Source organism: Fukomys damarensis, unplaced genomic scaffold (genome assembly GCF_012274545.1).
Source record: "Fukomys damarensis isolate Sample0158 unplaced genomic scaffold, DMR_v1.0_HiC HiC_scaffold_15, whole genome shotgun sequence".
Classification (NCBI taxonomy): domain Eukaryota; kingdom Metazoa; phylum Chordata; class Mammalia; order Rodentia; family Bathyergidae; genus Fukomys; species Fukomys damarensis.
The window spans coordinates 1121851-1142643 of record NW_022900927.1 but is presented as its reverse complement, the minus strand read 5'-3'; the positions used below and the strand labels follow the sequence as shown (position 1 = coordinate 1142643).

Below are 20793 nucleotides of genomic sequence, written 5' to 3'. Positions count from 1 at the left end.
AGACAAACATAGTCAGGTCTCGCATATCTTTTTTTTTTTTCTCTTTTCATCTTTGAACAAAAGACTTAGTAGTATCTAATTAAGGGAAACTATCCAAAGACGAGAAAACAAAGTTGTTTCCCTCTCCTTAGAAAAGATCTTTATATAATACAAGTAATTCTACACCCTGGGAAAATTTAGTCTCCTGTATAAAACAGTTCAAAACAATTCAAAAGTTCAAATAAAACACTAGCAAGTGAATGCTTTTGAAAACTGGAATATAGCAATCATGTGATACTCTAAACTGGCATGTAACACACACTACACTGCTAAACTTCAAAGCAACTTTAACAAAAGGAATTTAAGGCATATTTAACCTTTTTAGCAAAAGCACAGAATACCAACCATCTTAATAAAACAAAAGTTAGTTAACACAGGAAATTAATGCACTAAGAATTTTAGTCAAGATGATTTCAGAGCAACTTTATAGAGCATTTTGGCATCACTTTCACTACAAGTAGCAGAAATTTCATATGCCTGGAGAGTCAAAACTTCACTGTACCTGATGTATCAGAAAATGATCTTCAGTGAATACTCTAAGACCTTAGGAAAGAATCTGCCCATCCCTGCCCATGCATTAAGTTAGTCACAAGCACTGTCCACGTGCAGGCATCAAGTGGTTTCCGATTCTGGATTATAACACAGAATTAAAGATGCCAATTTAAATCAAGTATCAGAAATAAAAATGCAAAATAAAAATGGGTATGTATGTTTGTATATGTTATTGTGATGAAGAGGTCTTGAAATATATAGCTATTTCTGAGTTCTTAAATGTCTCATACCTGGGCAACTGTGAGCAAATAAATAGGTAGGAAAAATCATTTGAGAAGAGAGCATAAAAAATTCTCCTAGTTTCATGGTGAATGTGATGACCAGGAACAAATTTTCACTTACCAAAACATGACCCAGCACATGTTTAAAAATCCACAAATGGACCAAGAAATGTAGAAGATACCTTTAAATCATTATTGTTAGAAACCAACCATCATTTTTGTCTATTTTTGCTGGAAAGGAGGCAGTATTGGGGATTAAAGCTGGACTTTTTACACAGAGCTACAATCTTCAAGTTCTGTTTCTTTTATTTGAAGATAGGGTCTCCTAAGTCACAAGTTGCCCAGGGTTTAAGTTGAAATCCTCCTGCCTCAGCCTCATCTAAAATATATGCCATCACACCTAGCTTCTTTTTGCATTTTCAGGCTATTTTTCTAACTACCATATTTTACTAATCTGCCAACTCTCTGAAAAATTTAATGATTCAACATTTCTCCTATCTAGTATGGCCTGAAAACTGTCTAAATTATTTAAGTTTAAAAAACAACAAAAAAAAAGAATGTAATTTATGAATGTAAAGAAACAAGGTGATCAAAACTAAAAAGTAACATGCACTATGAAATAAAATTGTATATATGAGAGTTTCAACAGGAAAAGCCTTTTTCTAATTCATTTATCTTAAAAATACCATGTTAAAAAAAAGGAGGTTGCTGTCATAGAATTAAAAAAAGAAGATTCTGTATAGAGTAGCAAAACAAAAACTTTAGCCAAAACAATATGTTCGTGTCTTGTGTGTGTTGAGCTGAAATTTTTAATGAACTGAGCTCAAAGTGAGATAAAATAAAAACAACATGTTGAATTTAATTTCTTGAGTCCTTTCCACTCACTGTTATAGCATGTTAGCAAAGTTCCGACTTTGAATTTTAAGACACTGAGTCAACTAAGTGTTTCCCTTGGAAAATTCTATTTAGGCAAAAAGAAAAATTGTTTTTGAGAATGGGTTACCATTTAAAATGACTCAAGTACTTATATAGATTGTATTAAATATATATATCTCTTCATACAGATTCTTTTGAAAAGAAAATCAAAAAGTAGACATCTGTGCAAGAGGATATGTTCTTTTTAAAAAGGGAAGCCATCTTATTCTCTAAGTTATATAATTCTATCTATTTTAGCAAATATGCCTGTACTTTTTCCATGTGTAAACTTTCTCTGGTAGTCCCTCCATACCAATCTTCCAAATAAAAAAAACAGAAAACAAAATAAAAAACCTTTTTCTGACTGTGATCACTAATCCCATACATCTAGAATTTTAAAGAAGGCATACATTTTTAAAAATCTTGATGTATATATCAAATTGTTGTCTGCTAGTCTACATCTAAAACTAATTCACTGACTTTTTCCTTAACTTTCAAAAATAGCAAGCAGCCCATTCTCACTCATCTGGTTTCTGTTAGTCTGTTTCTCTGTCTTTTTGTATGACAGCAGCTCCCAGTGATTTAAATAGCATGCAGCGCATATATACATATATTCTTAAGAACATGCACACCCACACAACCTTGACAGAAGAAATGATGCTGATAAAAACTGGAAAGGTGGCAACATCAGGAAGAAAGGAAAAAAGCCTGACAGCAAATAGTATGAAGGAATAAGACAACAGGTTAACAGTTCCTTTGGGGTGGCAGAATAACTTTCAGAACTTTAAAAGAAATACCCTCTCTACAGCTGGACTTGAATTGCCAAGAAGTACCTTATTTTGGAATGTATGATTTTTAAAATCAATACAAGAGAACTACAAGGTAAATGTACCCTGATCAATGACAACTGCTGAATGTACCTTAAAAGGAACAAATGAAAGCATCACACTAATATATAACTACTTAACATTTTACAAAAAGATATTCTACATCATGGATAGTAATCTTTGATACAGAAATCTGAAGGCATTAATTGTAAAGTCTGAGGCAGTGCATATATTAGAGAATGGGAATTTCAAGATAAAACTTCAAAAAAGTAATGTTATAGTGCTGTGTAAACCATATTAGATGTAGCATGATCTATGAAAAGGTTTGTAAGGCGTAATTTACTTTACTGTTGTAAATTATCAAGAGAACAGATGTTTTACATCATGACAAATAGAAACACAGTCTTTTTCATCATTTTTCAGTGAGCTATTCAATTCCTAAGTGAATAAAAAGAATACAGCCTTTAAACCAAAGCTATCTTCTTAAGGGAATATTTCTAAAATGATTGCAACAAGAATCTACTATATTGTATTGTTTTGAGAAATAAACTAATTAATAATCCACCACCCATTGGATGAAAAGCCATTGCAATTGCTATGCTAGGTAAATGATATGCTAAATAACTAATGATAGCTAATATGTATTAAGGGTTTACTTATTAGCTGTACACCATGTTTTTCCACTGGAGACCCAAAACACTTTGAGAATATTTTCATGGCTTATTCCCTTATTTACTGACAGTGAAACTAACTTTTACTTTAAAAAAAAATTTTCCCCAAGATTATAATGTCAGTAAGCAGCAGAGGTGTGCTCTGATCCAGGGATGTCTGACTTAAACACTTAGGCTGCTGGCCAAGTAGCACAACCAGGAGTACTTAGTTCCAAAGCAGGAATTCTGGCAGACATGAAGCAGGTTTTTATATTAGGTAATCATACAATGACAAAAAATAAATTACCATGCAGAGTCATTAAAGACAGACTAAGGACATAAGGCCACCAGGTACATGACATCCATATAAAAATATATTGAAACATTTGATCTTTTTTCAATATTTACCTGTTTACTCATGCAGATATTAAGAACAGCCCTGTATTAAGGTTTAAATTAACATTTGAAGTCATGGTACAACAAAATCCCAAAATATGTCTCAAAATTCAAAAAATGTACATTCTTGGAAGTTATTCACACAAAATGAATAGTCCTATGCCAAAAACAAAAACAAAACAACACTAGGAAAAGGAATCCCCAAATATCCAAGGGTGGAGGTACTCAAAGAACAAGATTAACAAACTCTCAACTCTTACTAGCACAATGAGAATAAAGAGAATGTCAAAATTTGCAAATCTATATTGACCCCAGAATAATTACTTTTGAAAGGAACAATATATGTAACAATACTGACTATTTTAATTTTTTTTTTCTTTTGGTACCAGGGATCGCACTTAGGACCTTGTGCTTGCAAGGCAGGTTGCAGAACCACTGAGCTAAATCCCCAAGGCGCATGACTATTGTAATTTAATTAGAATAATGACTATTTTAATTTAATTAGAAGAATAATGGTGATGGTGAGAGTTCTGGAATGGTAACACTGGGAGTTAGGGTAAATTACCCCTTATTCAGAAAAAAACTCCTATTCAGAAGAAACATCTTCTGAACAGGTTACATTAGAAAACCACACAAAGTCTCCAGGTTGATCAAAGGGTTCATACTAAATTTTATTCAACAAAATGTATAGAAACCTGGTAGATCCACTGTGAGGCTATGGTTCTCAAGCTGGGGACTCTGACCATTCATCCACTGTCCAGCCTTACGGAGCATAGTTCCAGAGGGCTCCCAGTAGGCAAGTGGGCATTTTCCTTCCCCCAAATACTAGTGCAAAAGCTACTCCTGGTGGCTTTACTAACTGATGAACATTAACATATCCTATTTTGCTCAGCTGTATGTTGCCCAAGTTTTATATCAGGCAGTGGCAGTACCACTCATTCTGCCATGCCTACCTTCTGCTAGGTACAAAGGATTGGGAGGGGGCAGCTGATAAAAAAATGCAGAGTTCTCTTCCTGCAGAGATCTGTATAAGAAGAGAACTGCTGGCTTGGCTTCTGAAGCTATTTGTTAGCTACTATTTACGTGAACTTTCTGAGAGAGAAAACGTATTCCTATGAGACTTACCAGATGCAGAAACTGTAATATCCTATCCTCCAGCACAGTGGGAGCCATATGGCAAATGTAGTACCTGTCCTTTTCCCCATAGCAATGGTTGCACCTTCAAAGGGAAAATCCCTCTGAGGAAACCAAGATGTAGAAATTAACTATCTTACTCTTCCAGTGACCTTGCATGGTACAGAAATTATCAATACTATCTATTCTCCACAAAACAGTAACAACAACAGACATGGAAATAGGAAAGTGTGTTCCACATTCAAAGAAAAGAGGAAGCAATGGAAATTGTCCTCAATAGGACCTAAATGTTAGAGCTAAACAAATTCTTAAGGAATAAAAAGAAAGTATGATGATAACTTCTCATAAAACAAACATTAATTAAAAACAAATTATACAAAATAACTACGGAGAAATTTGGAAGCAAAGTAAAATTTTAAAAAATGAAAAATTCAAGGAAGGACCTAAATACTGAATTTGAGCTAAGAGAAAAATATATGTAAAGTTGAACAAATACTGACAAAATTATGCAATCTGAAGAACAGTAGGAAAATGAATAATGAAAAAGTTAGCACAGTCTCAGAAAAATATGAGCCTGTATTAAGGAGACCAATAACAGAAATAACTCAATGAGATAAGAATGACAAGGGAAGAAAAACTTCAAAAAAGGGCTGAAAGAAACTCAATGACTTACTTCAAAGAGAATTAAGCAAAAAGAGACACAAATGCAGATACATCAGAGTGAAAAAAAGAGATAATCTGAAAACAGGGTAAAAGCTACTGCACGTAAAAACCTCAAAAAGATTAACAGCTTATCAGAATGAAGAACTGAGGGCAGTAAAATGATATTCAAAGTGCTAAAACAAAGGGAAGGTCAGCTATCCACAACAAAGCTTATATCCAACAAAACAACCCAGAATGAAAGTTTGAAAAAATATATCCCACATGCACACATTCATCATTAGAAGAAAAAAAATAAAATATTGTAATACTAACTAAACTAAGGTTCTCTAGGCTCACACAAGCAACTCCACATGTACAGAACTCAAGCACACTAGTAAAGTTAATTATAAAGACAATTTCAAATGACTAGATAATTGGGTATTTTTCCTTTGAAGACCTTACTACCACTATAAACCAACTATACCTGGAGATATCTACTGAACATCTCACCTAACCCCATGAATGCCAGCGTAAGTGGAGAATGCTGTCCATATCATATGTTAAGCTACAAAGCAAGCCTCTATAAATTAAAAAGAATTGAAGTTACCAAAAGTAAGTTCTCTAACTACAGTGGAATTAAAGCAAAAACCAGTAACCACTAGAAATTTTAAAAATGTCTGTGGAAAGCTACACACTTCTAAAGAACTAATGAGTCATACCTTAGGCAAGGTATGGGGAAAAATGAGAACCAAGATCTGTCATGTAAAGGTACAAGTTCCCAATGATGAATGTAACTGTACTGTATATCTAAAATGTACTGATAAACTCAATGAGGAAAAAAAAAAAAAGAACTAATGAGTCAAAAAAGAAGATATAAAAAAGACTACATTACATAAATGAAAATGAAAACATAACATGACAAAAACAGAATAAAATAAATGATTAGAAGAAAATAACTGACCTTTTGTTTTGTTTTTTTTGCTTTTTTGAGACAGGGTCTCACTATGTTGTTGAGACTGACCTGGAACTCACTATGTAGCCCAGACTGGTCTCGAACTCACAGTGATCCTCCTGCCTATCTCCTGAATGCTAGGATTATAAGTGTGCACCACTAGGCCCGGCTCAACTGTGACATTTTAAAAGGTATTAAATCAAAAAGTTAATTATATTTTGTCAAAGTATCTTTTATTATTTAAAATTAATTTCAGTGGTACTTTTGATATACATAATGATAATATTCATCGTAGAGATGTATACAATGTATCTTGACTCATTTTTCCCCATTCCGCTCCCCTTCCTTCTATCTTTTGCCCCACATTATTTAGAAAAGCTTCATTTCCATTTTTTCTCCTATTCTTTTTATCATTTTCCCTTCTTTTTCTTCTCCCTCCCCCTTGCCTTTTCCTCTTGCCATCTGAACATTTTCTTCCTATGTCCCAATATCTAATTATATTTTTAAATGTTTTTATTTTTAAATTTTGTATTAATATGCTGTCATTAATAAGGTTCAATGTAATATTTCAATGTATGCATGTAGCATGCCCTGAACATCCAGCCTCTCTTTATATATCCTCTCATCATCCTTCCCAAACTCTAGTATGCACAATTCTACATCATTCAGATTAACATTTATACAAAAGTATCTTCACAACTAAAAAAAGATAAAATAAGCCCAAAGCAAGCTAAAGGCAAAGCATAGCAAAGATTGGAGTGGAAATTAATGAAGTAGAGAACACAAAAATAAGAAAGAAAACTAATTAATTTTCAAAATGCCAACAAAATAAACCCTTAAGCTAATCTGACCAAGAAAAAAACTGAAATTACAGAAATTGGGAATGAAAAAGAAACAGTAACAATGACTTAACAGATACAAAAATACTATAAGGAAGTAGAATCAATGTTTATGTGTCTCAAAAATCAGATAATTTAAATGAAAAAGACATTGGGAAAGAAAATCATCAAAGAAAGTAACAAAATAAAAAAATCTCAACAGACTGATAAAAGGAGGAAATGCAGCTTAACTCATTCAATGTGTCAAGTATTAAACTGATTCCAAACTCAGATAGCACAAGAAAAGTACAGATCAATATCCCTATTGAAAATACATGTAAAATTACTCAACAAAATAATTGCAAACTGATTCATACAAAACAGAAAGAATTCTACACAATAAACAAGTGAGATAATTCTAAGAATGGAATACTGGAATAACGTTTAAAAATTAATTGGAATATACCATATTTAGAGTCATAATAATTTTAATTTTTCTATTATGATTTGAGTAGTCACAAATACAGCCTTTGACAAAAATCCTACAAAATTCAACAAACTGGAAATCGGAGGGTACTACTTCAACCTGGTAAAAGGACCAGTTATGAAAACGTCACCAGTAAAATCATTATTGCACTTACTGGCAAAGACTGAATGTTGTCCTCCTAATATCAGGACAGAACTGCTTTAGCAACATTAGTATCTTTTATTGAAATTGTACTAGAGGTGCAGATAATATAATTAGGTAAAAAAAGAAACAAATGGTATCCGGATTGGATAGGAAGAAGTAAAATGCAGCTAGAAATGACATAATCTAGTACAGAGAATTCCCTTGAGTAAGAAATCTACTAAATAAAGTATTAGATCTAGTAAGTATGTAAAAGCAATACGTAACAACCAATTCTATTATTATATGCTAGCAATGAACAATCCGAACATGAAACAAAGAAAAACAATTCAATTTGCAATACCGACTACAAATAAACTGCATACTATAAAACATTGTTGAAAGAAATAAATGAAGATATAAATAAATACAAAGATACTCTGTTAAGATAAATGAGGATTTAGCCTAGTGGCACAGCACATACTTGGCAAGCCTGAGATCCTGAGTTCAATCACTGGTACCAAAAAAAATTTTTTTTTAATTTTTTAAAAAAGATGGACAAGGAAAACTATCAAAACCTATCTGGAATTTGGAAAGAATTCACATGTAGATCCTAAATTTCATACAGATATGCAAAGAATATAAAATAATCAAAACAAATCTGAAAAGAAATGCAGTTATACAACTCACATGAAACACATCAAAAAACTATAGTAATCAAAACATGTTTAGAAATAAATCCTCATGTATAAGTTCTACTGATGTTTTTATAGGAATGCCTTAGGAAAGGAATGCCTTAGGAAAGAACAGTCTATTCAACAAATATTGTTGGGAATGACTCTCTACTTCTATGCAAAAGATAAAGGTGCATTTCTCCCTCTATCATATACAGTAATTAACTCGAAAAGAACCAATGACCAAAAAGTGAATACAAGTACAACAGCCTGGCTAACTTTTAAATGGAAAACAGTGAACACCACTAAGGTAATAGAAAAGCTAAAACACCCATTGTTGGAAATATAAAATAGTGCAGCCGAAAATAGTTCAGTAGTTCCATAAAATGTTAAAGACAGAATAACCATGTGACTTGGTAATTTCAACCCTAGGTATACACATGGGAGAAATAAGAATATATCTATGAACCATTACTCTTAATAGCAAGTGGAAACAACTTAGATGCCCTTCAGTTGGTGCACAAATAAATGAAACATATACATGAATATTTATATAGCATGTAGATAGTGCATGTATGTACAGGAATATTCTGATAATAAAAAGGAGTGAAGTACTAATACAAATTAAAAAACTGATGACATTCAAAGAATTATGCCACACAAAGAAGTCATTAACACTATAAATTTTAGTATATATGCTGCTGAAGTGAGCACAGAACAGACTATAAATTACGTGATTCTACAGAATATATCCAGAAAACCTAAATCTACAGAAACACAACATGGGTCACTAATTCCACAGATTAGCAGTGTGTAAATGGAGGAAACTGATATTAGAAAATGATTGCTAACAGCCACAGGTTTTCATAAAAATTAGCTAAAATTAAGACCACCATGATGGTTGTGAAATTTTATGAATGTATGAAAAACTACTGAATATAAACTTCAAGTATATTTCAAATACTAAGACAATATTACCTCCTAAAAATGAAAATATGATTAAACTTGGTAATGATCACAGTAATAGCAAAAGAATTTTCTACTAAACTTTGAATGGATTCTCATTTCTGAAATACATATGTGTAAACATAGCCTGGCTCCAAATATTTATAGTTTAGAGACCTCCATACAAATTCTGTTTACTACAGCATTAAGCCTTATTGTGGAAAAGGTTGTATAAAAAGGAGTAATTCCAAAATTAATCTTGAAATTCACAGCATTATTATCTGTATTTAGCCAATTCAAGTAAACTGTAGAATCCCTGCTTCCTTTTATGTTATCATACCTTTTCTACGCTATAATTTCATAAATTTTGTTAGACACATTATATACAGACCTATTATATACAGACCATTTTCTATTATACAGACACTACTTCAACAGTCACGAGGTAATTTAGAAAACTCAAAAGGCAAAGCAAAGTATACTGTATTGATCCACATTTGTGGATTTTTGCTCCTTTCTTTCCTGATGTTCCAGGTTTTCTTCCCTACATTTCCTTTTTATTTGGAAATATTTATTAGAATACTCTTTCAGGCTAGGTATGCTGTTTGTTTTCCTTAATCTGAGAACACCTTTATTCATCATCATCCCCACCACCACCACCACCACTTATTTCCCTGGGTAAGAAATTCTAAGCTAATCTTTCAATAAGGATCTACTATCATAGTAAGCTCACTTCCTCTGGTCTCCACAGTTTCAGATGGAAATACTGCCATCACACTAATTACTTTTTCTTCTTCGGGTAAAATGGCATTGCTCTCTGGCTGCTTTCAGGATTTTTAATTTTTATTTAATTTCAGAAAATGTGGCTCTATTAGTCAAGGTATGGAAAGAGACTCTTCAACAGGATATAAAATATATAGATATAGACAGATATAAGAAATTGGTTTATGCAATCATGGAATCTTTCAAGATCAAAATCTAACCAGAAGGCCAGCAGCATACAGACCCCACAAAGAGGAGATGTGGTAATTAAAGAATGTTACTACTATACAGACCCAAAGAGGAGCTGAGGCTGCAGTTGGAGGCAGTCTGTTGGGAATTCCTTCTTGCTTGGAGATAGCCAATCTTTGTCACACTTAAGGCCTTCCATATTATGGAATACACTTTTGCTTTACTCAGGAGTTCAGATTTAAATATAATCTTATGGGGGAATAGGGGAACATCCTCATAAAAACATCCCAAAAAGTGACTAAATACCTAACCCAGTCAAGTTGACATAAAATTAGCCACCACAGTGTGCCTTGGCATGTTTTCTTTTCTTTTCTTTTTGAAGGAGAAAGGTAGTTGTTTGTTCTTTCTGTTTTCATTTATCATACTTGAAGTTTGCTTGACTTCTTGAACATGTAGTTAAATTTAAGAAATTTTTAGCTACTATTTCTTTGAATTTTTTCAACCTATACTCTGTTTATCCTCTCTTTCCAGGAATCTCATGGGAATTTTTCTTTAAATTTTTGTTATAATTTCACAGGTCCTAAATCTCTGTTCATTTGTTTTCAGTTAACTACTCTCTATTATTTATGAATTACTGCATGAAGTTCTAATGTTTGTTAAAAAAAGTTTCTCTCCTCATTTCATAGTGGGCCACCCAGTATTTACTAAAAAGACATCTAAGGATCAAGAAAACACTACCTACCTACCCAGGCCTCCATCCCAGCACACCAGTGAGAAGCACCAACCGCCCAGCTGTGCAGGTGTCTCTGCAACACCAACATCCCCCCTCCACCCTGCTCTCGGGCCTCCTGGCTGTGCCAGCACCTGGATCCACACTGCAGATGCACAAGTGGTGATAAAGGCCATATTACTCAGCTCCAAAAGATACAATGGAAGTGAACAACAGCAGTAAAGGCACATCAGACCTCCACAGTTGGTAAGTTGAGGGGATCAACACCTTCCAGCAAAACTTGGACTATCTTCGGGGGAAGGGCAGCCAGAACCTGCAGTAGAACCTTGCTGAGTTCAACCCTGCAGAAGGTCAGGAAGCCCAACTTGGGCCTTGCAGTCAGAAATCAGACTGAATGTCAGGAGTCTGCCACTGGCTAGTTGAAACTAATTGCCTTAGTTCTGCACATTGGCAAAAACATTGTATATTGGGACAACAAAGATAAACCCTGAAAGAGGCTCTTCATTTTTTTTTTTTTTTGGTTTTCATCTTATTTTGGATTTTTATTTTTAAAATTTTATTTTTTCCCTTTATGAAAATTCTTCCTTTTTTCTTTCTTCTAACTTGTCTGTTTCTCCCCCAAGTTATTCTACATCTCCCTTTTGTTCCTCTTCCTGCCCTAATTCAGATTTCTTCTTTCTTTTTCTTCTCTCTTAATTCTTCACTTAATGGTCATCAGTTTCAAAGGAAGTGAGTACAATTTATAGATTCCCCATTTCTGTTAAATTGTTTGATTCTTCTCTTTGCTCTTGCACTCTATCTTTCCCTTTTGTCTTCAACAGTTTCCTAGAGTTTACCTGATCATCCTGTGCCCTCTTGGCTTCACTTGAAACCTTCTCCTACTCTTTTTACCTATCTATTTCTCTCCTGCTACCTCCTTCTAAGTCCCCATCCTGAAAAGTAAAGATTCTATATTAAAGATTTTATTTACTATAAACATTATTTGGGGGCTGGTACTCGATTTTGATTTAATTCACATGGTTAAAGGTGATAGATTAATAACTACCATAAATGGTCAATTTCTAAGCTGTGCCTGATACTATTGTATTGCTGAATGCATCAATTGTGCTAAAGGGTTATGATTGATTTCATAAGTCGTCCTTTATGATATTATGAAAATGAGAGAGTTTATAAGTCATTAGAGACTTAAAATCTAAAAAGCAGCTATATCAGGAAGATTGATGTATTGACCCAGGAATTAAACCAAGGACAGCCTGACAACAAAAATAAAAATGAGAAAATACTTAAGCAAGGCACCAGTTCACCAACAGCAAACTCTAGGGAAAACAAGGTGGAAAAATCTGACAAGCAACCACCTGGACACCATGAACTCATAGCAGAGAAAGTAACAAAATAGATCAATCAGGCCCTAGAAAAATTCAAAACAGAAATAATTTCCCAGATAACTACAGAGATGGTGAGGAAAATGAAAGATATGATTAGAGACTCTAGGACAGAAACAGACAAAAAAATAGAAGAGATTAAAAACTCTATGGAAAGCATTAACAGTAGAATGAATGAATGTGAAAATAAGATTACAGATACATAAGATATGATTGCAGTCAGTGACCATGTAAAGAGAGATCTCTTAAAAACAGTAAGAGATCATGAAAAATCAATTCAACAACTCCTAGATGATGCAAAGAAGAATAAAATAAGGCTGATAGGAATTCATGAAGTAGCAGGAGAAAATACAAATGACTTAAAAAAGCTGTTCACAAAATTAATGAGAGAAAACTTCCCAGAGGGGAAGAATTTGATATACAGATAAGTGAGGCATATAGGACTCCAACTAGCCATGATAAAAAAACAATCTACACTTACACATATAATAATCAAGATCTCAGAAACCCAAAAGAAGAAAAAAATACTACAAGCAGTAAGAGAAAAGAAACAAATCACAAGCAAAGAAAAGCCCATCAGAACCACAGCAGACTTTTCAACACAAACCATCACGTCAAAGAGAGCCTGCAATGAGGTATTTCAAGCCCTAAAAGAAAAGAACCTCCAACCAAGACTGACATATCCTGCAAAATTATCTTTCAGAATTGATGGGGAAATAAGATACTTACATGACAACACCTGAGAAACTTCCTGAATACCAAATCAGCACTCCAAATAATTCTAAACAATATTCTAGAAAAAGACAATGAAGGTCACAACACCATGAGGCCCAAAAGAGCAAACTAGGCAGGCAAGGCAAGGAAAATGATAATGCCAATACAACGTACAGGAATCTATGGGACACAATGAAAGTAGTTCTACGTGGAAGACTCATAGCAGTGAATGCCCACACTAGGAAAACAGAATGAGCTCAAATAAACAACCTAATGATGAATCTTAGGCTCCTAGAAAAAGACGACCAAGAAAAACCCAAAGCTCATACAAGGGAGGAAATTATAAAGATCAGAGCAGAAATGAATGCAGTGGAAACTAAGAGAATGATACAAAAAAAAAAATCAATGAATCAAAGATTTGATTTTTTGAAAGAATAAACAAAATTGATAAATCCATGGCCAACCTTATCAAAAAAAAAGGAAAGAAAAGGCTCAGATCCATGCAATCAGGGACAAAAAAGGTGAAGTTACAACAGATCAAGCAGAAATCCAGAAAATCATCGGTACCTCCTTCAAGAACCTGTATTCTAATAAAATGGAAAACACAGAAGAAATGGACATATTTCTTGATACTAGTGAATTACCAAAGTTGAACAAAGAAGATAAAAAAATTCCAAACACCCAAATTACAATCAGTGAAATTTAAAACATAATTAAAAGTTTACCAACAAAGAAAAGCCCAGGTCATGATGGCTTCACTGCCAAATTCTATAAGACATTTAAAGAAGAACTATCACCACTACTCTTTAAACTTTTCAATGAAATAGAAAGGGAAGCAATACTTTCAAATTCATTCCTGGAAGCAAGTATTACTTTGATTCCAAAAACAAGGAAAGACCCAACCTAAAAAGAGAACTACAGGCCAATCTCCTTAATGAACACAGATGCAAAAAAACTCAATAAGTTAATGCCAAATAGAATACAGAGGGTCATCAAGAGGATCAGGCACCCTGACCAAGTCGGGTTTGTACCAGGGATGCAAAGATATTTCAACATACATAAATCAATAAATCTAATATACTATATTAACAGAGTCAAGGACAAAAACAAAATGATCATCTCAATAAATGCAGAAAATGCATTTGGACAAAATTTGACACACATTCATGATAAAAAAAAAAACCTGCATAAAATTGGAATAGATGGTCTTTATCTCAGGCTATCTATGAAAAACCAACAGCGAACATCATACTAAATGCTCAAAAACTGAAAACATTCACATTAAAATCAGGAATAAGACAAGGATGCCCACTATCACCGCTCCTCTTCGATATAGTTCTGGAAACATTAGCCATAGCAATTAGACAAGAGAAAGAAATTAAAGCAATAAAGATAGGAAAGGAAGAAGTTAAACTGTCATTATTTGCTGATGATATGATACTCTACATTCAAGACCCAAAAAACTCCACCAAAAGACTTCTCGACTTAATTGACACTTTTATCAGAGTAGCTGAATACAAGGTCAACACCGAAAAATCAATAGCCTTCTTGTACACAAGTAAGAGACTCACTGAGAAAGAAATTAGGCAAACAATTCCTTTCAAAATAGCACCCAAAAAAATGAAGTATCTGGGAATCCATTTAACAGAAGAAGCAAAAGACCTCTACACTGAAAAACTACAGCACTCTGAAAAAAAGAGATTGAGGGGGATATAAGACAATGGAAAGATCACCCCTGCTCCTGGGTAGAAAGAATCAACATAGTGAAAATGGCCATACTCTCAAAACTGCTATACAGATTCAATGCAATACCAATTGAAATCCCAACACTATACTTCACAGAACTAGAAAGAAGAATCAAAAAATTCATTTAGAATGATAAGAGACCTAGAATAGGAAAAGCAGCCATTCTAGGCAACAGAGACGTGGCAGGGGATATCACAATCCCCAACTTGAAAGTATACCACAAAGCCACTGTGAGAAAGACAGCATGGCAGACAAACAGACCTGAGGATCAGTGGAACAGATTAGAAGATAAAGAAACAACTCCAGATATACTCAGCTACCTCATCTTTGACAAAGCAGCCAACCATCCTCAGTGGAGGAAAGACAGACTCTTTAATAAATGATGCAGGAAAAACTCTATTTCAACCTGCCAAAGATTAAAACTAGATCCCTATCTTTCATCATGCACTAAACTAAAATCCAAGTGGATAAAAGATCTAAATATTAAAACATAAACTCTAAACCTTACTGGAAGATAAGTTAGGCAGAACTCTTGAAGTCATTGACACAGGAAAAGACTTTATGAACAAATCCTCAGTAGCACAGGAACTAGCACCAAAAAATCAACAACTGGAATCTCATCTATTAAAAAGCTTCTGCACTGCAAAAGAAACTACCCACAGAGTTAAGAGACAACCTACAATGTGGGAAAAAATTTTTACCAGCTACTTCTCAGACAAAGGACTACTATCTAGAATATATAAAAAACTCAAAAAAAAATCAGGCCCCTCCCAAATATAAAGATCCAATTAAAAAATGGGCATCTGAAATGAACGGACATTTCTCAAAGAAGTAAAAGCAGCAAATAAATATATGAAAAAATGTTCCACATCACTGGTTATTCAAGAGATGCAGATGAAAACAACACTGAGATTCCACCTCACCCCACAAAAAATGGCTACTATCAAGAAATCAAACAATAACCAATGTTGGCGGGGTTGTGGGGAGAAAGGAACCCTTCTCCATTGTTGGTGGAAGTGCAGACTGGTGCAATCACTATGGAAATCAATATGGAGATACCTCAAAGAACTAGTATTAGAGGTCCCATTTGACTCAGCTATCCCTCTGCTGGGTATCTTTCCAAAAGAATCATACCTAGTGATATATGCAGACCCATGTTTATAGTGGCACAATTTGTAATAGCTAAAACTTGGAAACAGCCCAAATGCCCATCATTTGGAGACTGGATAAAGATGTGGTTTTTCTCTAAAATGGAATACTACTCAGCCATAAAGAATAAGAAATTAGAGTCATTCATAGGAAAATGGTTGTATATTGAAGTAATACTCTTAAGTGAAATAAACAAGACATAGATGTGTAAATACCAAATAGTTTCTCTGGTGTGAAAAACAAAAAGTGTAAATTGTATAACTATATACAAATTGTATAACTGATAATGTGAAGTACGAAGTAAAGGGCTAAAGGTGTAGGGGAAGTGGGAAGGGTAGGGGAAAGGAAATAAGCTACAATAAAAAATATGAGAAAAGGAAAAAAATGGAAACAAAGTTTTTGTGAATAGGGGAGAGTGGAGAGGGTAAAGGGAGGGAAGGGGTATGGGGATAAAATGAGAATCAAGATCTGTCATGTAAAGGTACCAATAAACTCAATAAGATTAAAAAACACTACCTAGTTCTATTTGAATTTTTAGTATTTTTATATTATTATAAAGGCTGTCCTCATGTTTTTAGAATACCTTAAAGACAGAGCCTTACACAATAACTCTTAAGGTATCTTATAGAAACATTGTCCTGGATGTGTGTGTGTGTGTGTGTGTGTGTGTGTGTGTGTGTGTGTTTGTGTTTGTGATTTACTGGACTTTTTAGTAAATCAGTATGACAAGCTGTATTAAATGCATTCACACAAAAATTCACTGATACAAATAAATATAAACTGTCTAAATACACACTATGAGCTATCATACGAAAAATATAGTTTTGCAGGCAATAGGATTGTATTCCTAATTCGTTTTAGGAAATCATGATGCATAACACCTATGCCATGTAAATCTTCTCTTTTTAAAACGATGAATAACAATACCTAGGCAAAGAGATAAAATGAGTAGTTCTCAATTAAGTTTCGTAAAAATGCTACTTACAAATAATCTAAGAAAAGCTTTCCTAAGTGTTTTAACCTAAAGAGTTGCCCCGTGAAAGTAATATGAGCAAACATGTTTGCTACAAAGAAACACTGCGAACTAGAACCAAATGGGATCAGAGCATCAAACAAAGCTATGGTAAAAACCACGCACACATACGATGAAAAAGCCTTAATACACTTAAGTGACTCATTGTCATAATGTATCACGTCATGATATGACATACTATAGAACAGTTACCAAAACAGGATAAGCTCATACATAATTATGTGAAAATACCTACAGATCATACAGAATATAGGAAGAAAGAATAAACTGTGCTAAGACAAGATTTTCTTGTAAAAGCAAGTCAAAGCTAACATAATATGAACATAGTATATTTGTGGAAACACGGAAAAATCCTAGCTAGACAAACGTACACCAGTCTTCCAATAGTGGCTATCTCTGGAGAGAACTGTTTGCTTTTGATTTCAACAAGAATGTACTTTGTCATTACTTGCAGAAAAACAATGATCTGATGTGGAATTTAGGATGAGGAATAGGATTTAAAATCTATAATTTGTTTTAAATGACTAAGTTTAGGGCTGGGATAATTATAAAAATCAATTTTATTACATCACTGATATTGACACTGACCCATTACTTCTTTCATTATTGAAATGTACTCAGATCTATTTAACTTATTTCATATAAAAATATGTAATTTTTCAGATTTTTTTATATCTTAATTTCTTTCCTATATCACAGAGAAATGTATCAGAGACAAAAAAGATGATATATCAATTAAATCTACTGTATTCTGTATTTAAATATCTTCATGTGCTGAGATGATATTCTTGAAGTCTCTAAATGCAGAGTGGTATCTAGTATTACTCCCTAATCTACTACATACACTTTCAACGAACGTTTATCGATCAGCTGAACAGAATTCCACACAAAGTAAGGATGCGCTGTAAATCTATAATCTGCATAGTCTGCACAAGCCTACATGTAGTCTTTGCTGAAGTTTTCCAAGGGTTAAGGAGCAGAGAAGCTGGCAAACCTCTACCTTATATTCATCCACGATAATACCAAGTGCTTCATGGCCCATTTTCCTCATGTCCTCCAATTCTTGTTTATGTTTTTCCTGGAGGAAAAAAAAAAAGAGATCTAAATCCATAATCTGTTCTTGTTTTGTGGTTAAAATAATAAGACCCTTAAATGTTGCTTCTATAAATAATATAGTAGTTTACAGCATACTAATGCAGCAGATGAAAACAAAGAAAAAAGTTACTTAAAAGGAAGTTCTATTTAAAAGCATTGGGAAATACTGAAGCAGTGAGGAATTACAGAGAAAGAACACTGAGAAAGGAAAGCCACAGTGAGAGGTAAAATAGAGCAATGGTGTTTTTCCTTGTGGTATGTGACCGAGATCAAGAGAAAGGAAGCCTCGTGGTACTTCAACAAGCCTGGGCCTCTGTATTTTTTATTATTTATCCAGCTGCGCTAGATTAATGTGATTAACTCCCAATTCTACCTATCTAGGACTGGAAAGGTTCAGCTCTCTTTGGAGGATGCTAACATCCTGCAGAGCCCTAGTTTTTCAAATACAATACTCAGCTTTCAATACAAAATTATTAGAGATAACAGACAAATGAACAAAGGAAAATGGAAAGCAGAGAAGACAAAATAGAAATATGATAGTTGAGATAATAGTTATCAAAGCATTTAAAAAACAAAAAGAGATGAAATTTAAAAATTCAACTTAAAAAAAAATGACTTACCAAAACTGAAACAAGATTATAAAATTTGAATAGTCCTATATGGGTTAAAGAAATCGAACCTGTATAACAACAACAAAAGGCTAATACACATGCAAAGCATATTGTCAAAGAATCTTGAGACTCAGATGACTTAGATAAATTTTAACACATATTTAAAAAATAACCCACGGAATAGAAAAACAAAATACTTCACATATACTTTATCAGGGAAAATTAGGGTGATATATATCTCACACTAAAATTTGCAGTTATTTAAAAGAAAATAAAATTAGGAATAAACTTATGCATATAGGAATTAAAATTATAAACAAAATATTAGCAAATTAACTACAGGGGTACATAAGAACAACTGCCACCAAGTGGGGTGTCGGCTGGTGGGAGGAAGAACCACCCGCAACACACCCTCCTTCTTAGTCATTAGCATGCTGAATAGACCAAGTTAGAAAGAAGAGTCACATACCACGGATGGCAAATTCTATGACAGCCTGGGACCCCAAAAGACTAAAAAGAACGGCAGCACCATCACGCCAGGGACAATGAGGGAAAATTATCCTCAAATATAGGGTAATTCCGACAGCTCTTGGCCATTTACTACTACCATTTGCACTTTCATCGGTTTCTCTCATGTATTATGCATTGGTGATTCTACAGGTTCTGTCTTATTACAGCTTCATTACTATTTCTTAAAACTGCCTAGGCATAAAGAAACAGGTCTGACATCTGCTGTTCACACAGATTTTGTTGAAAGAAACACCAACCTATGGTTCATGGCTGCCATTTTTTTAGCCACATTTTCATCTTTGTAAGAAATGACTTAGCTATAATTAGATCACATAGCTGCTAACTCTAATTACATTGTAAAGAAAAATCACCCATTATCCAGCACTATAGCAAAGCAAACCCATGAGGAAATCACTATGAAATGTCACCCTGGACGACTGCCATGCTTTTTACTCTCAGTCCTAGTCAGAGCAGCTAGGCAAGAAAAGTCAGTAACAGACATCCAAATCGGAAATGACAAAGTAAATCCATCTCTGACTGGAGATGACATGGCCTCATGTGCAGAAACCTGAAAGACGTCCCAAGAAGCTGTTACAAGTAATAAATTCTGTAGACTTGCGAGGTATAAAATTCATATATAGAAATCAGTTGTTTCTACATTCTAACAATAAACGACCGTATATGAACATTCTCTTTCCTTCAAGGTCCTCTGTTTCTGAGTTCTCTTCATGACACAGCTCCATGGTTTAGGAAGAGTACTTTCTCGGGGTATTCCCAAGAAGAATGAGGGCTCAAATAACTTCCTTAGTTTTCCTGCTGTTCTTGGCTCTATCTTCTAATCCTCCATGTTGACTGTCAAAGGGTCCTTCTAGGGTGGCAATGCCTGTGTCCTAAGCTCTCAGGACCTTTCCCCAACACACACTCAAGGGCAAATGTGCTAAACACGCATATCTTAGTGCTATTACCCCTACCAGTTTGTATTCTAAAATTCATATAATCATCTGATTTTTCGCTGATGATATGTGCAGTTTTCCTTTATCATAGTTACTCTAGTTTCATAATAAAATCTGTAAAGATTCAAAACTTATCCTATCTCTATTGCTGTCCTCATCGGGCCAAATATCTTCTTTGCTTGGACTCTGAAATGGTTCTCTTTCTACTGTATCACTTTTTAGTAAATATTGCTGCCTCGTCTTTATTGCCCCAACTTCTACAGGAGAGTCCCCTGGGGATCTAATCTCTTTTCTAGTGAATCATGAGTCTATCACTCATGTACCTTCATGTAATTCCTCAGTACAGATATTTCCAAACCCTGCCATGGGTGATAGCCAGATTCATTCATCTAACTGCCTATTATCTTTGTTATATGGATACTGAAAAGGAATCTGAAAGTTCAATGTCAAACTCTTGGTTTTCCACTACCAATCTTCCAACTGTGTCAAGTATCTTGAAATTATTTTTAATTTCTCTTCTTTTTCCCCTCATGATCCACAAGCAATC

The 20793-nt window shown here is 34.0% G+C and overlaps 1 protein-coding gene across 5 annotated transcripts in view; it reads right to left on the bottom strand.

The window, feature by feature from the left end:
• The window catches only part of Ccdc91 (coiled-coil domain containing 91), a 261256-nt gene that overhangs the window by 162007 nt on the left and 78456 nt on the right, over positions 1-20793 (bottom strand). For all 5 annotated transcript variants that reach the window (XM_019208148.2, XM_019208150.2, XM_019208149.2 and 2 more), the window contains one exon: positions 18078-18155. In XM_019208148.2, coding sequence (XP_019063693.1) covers positions 18078-18155 — 78 coding nt within the window. The remainder of the gene's footprint in view (positions 1-18077; positions 18156-20793) is intronic.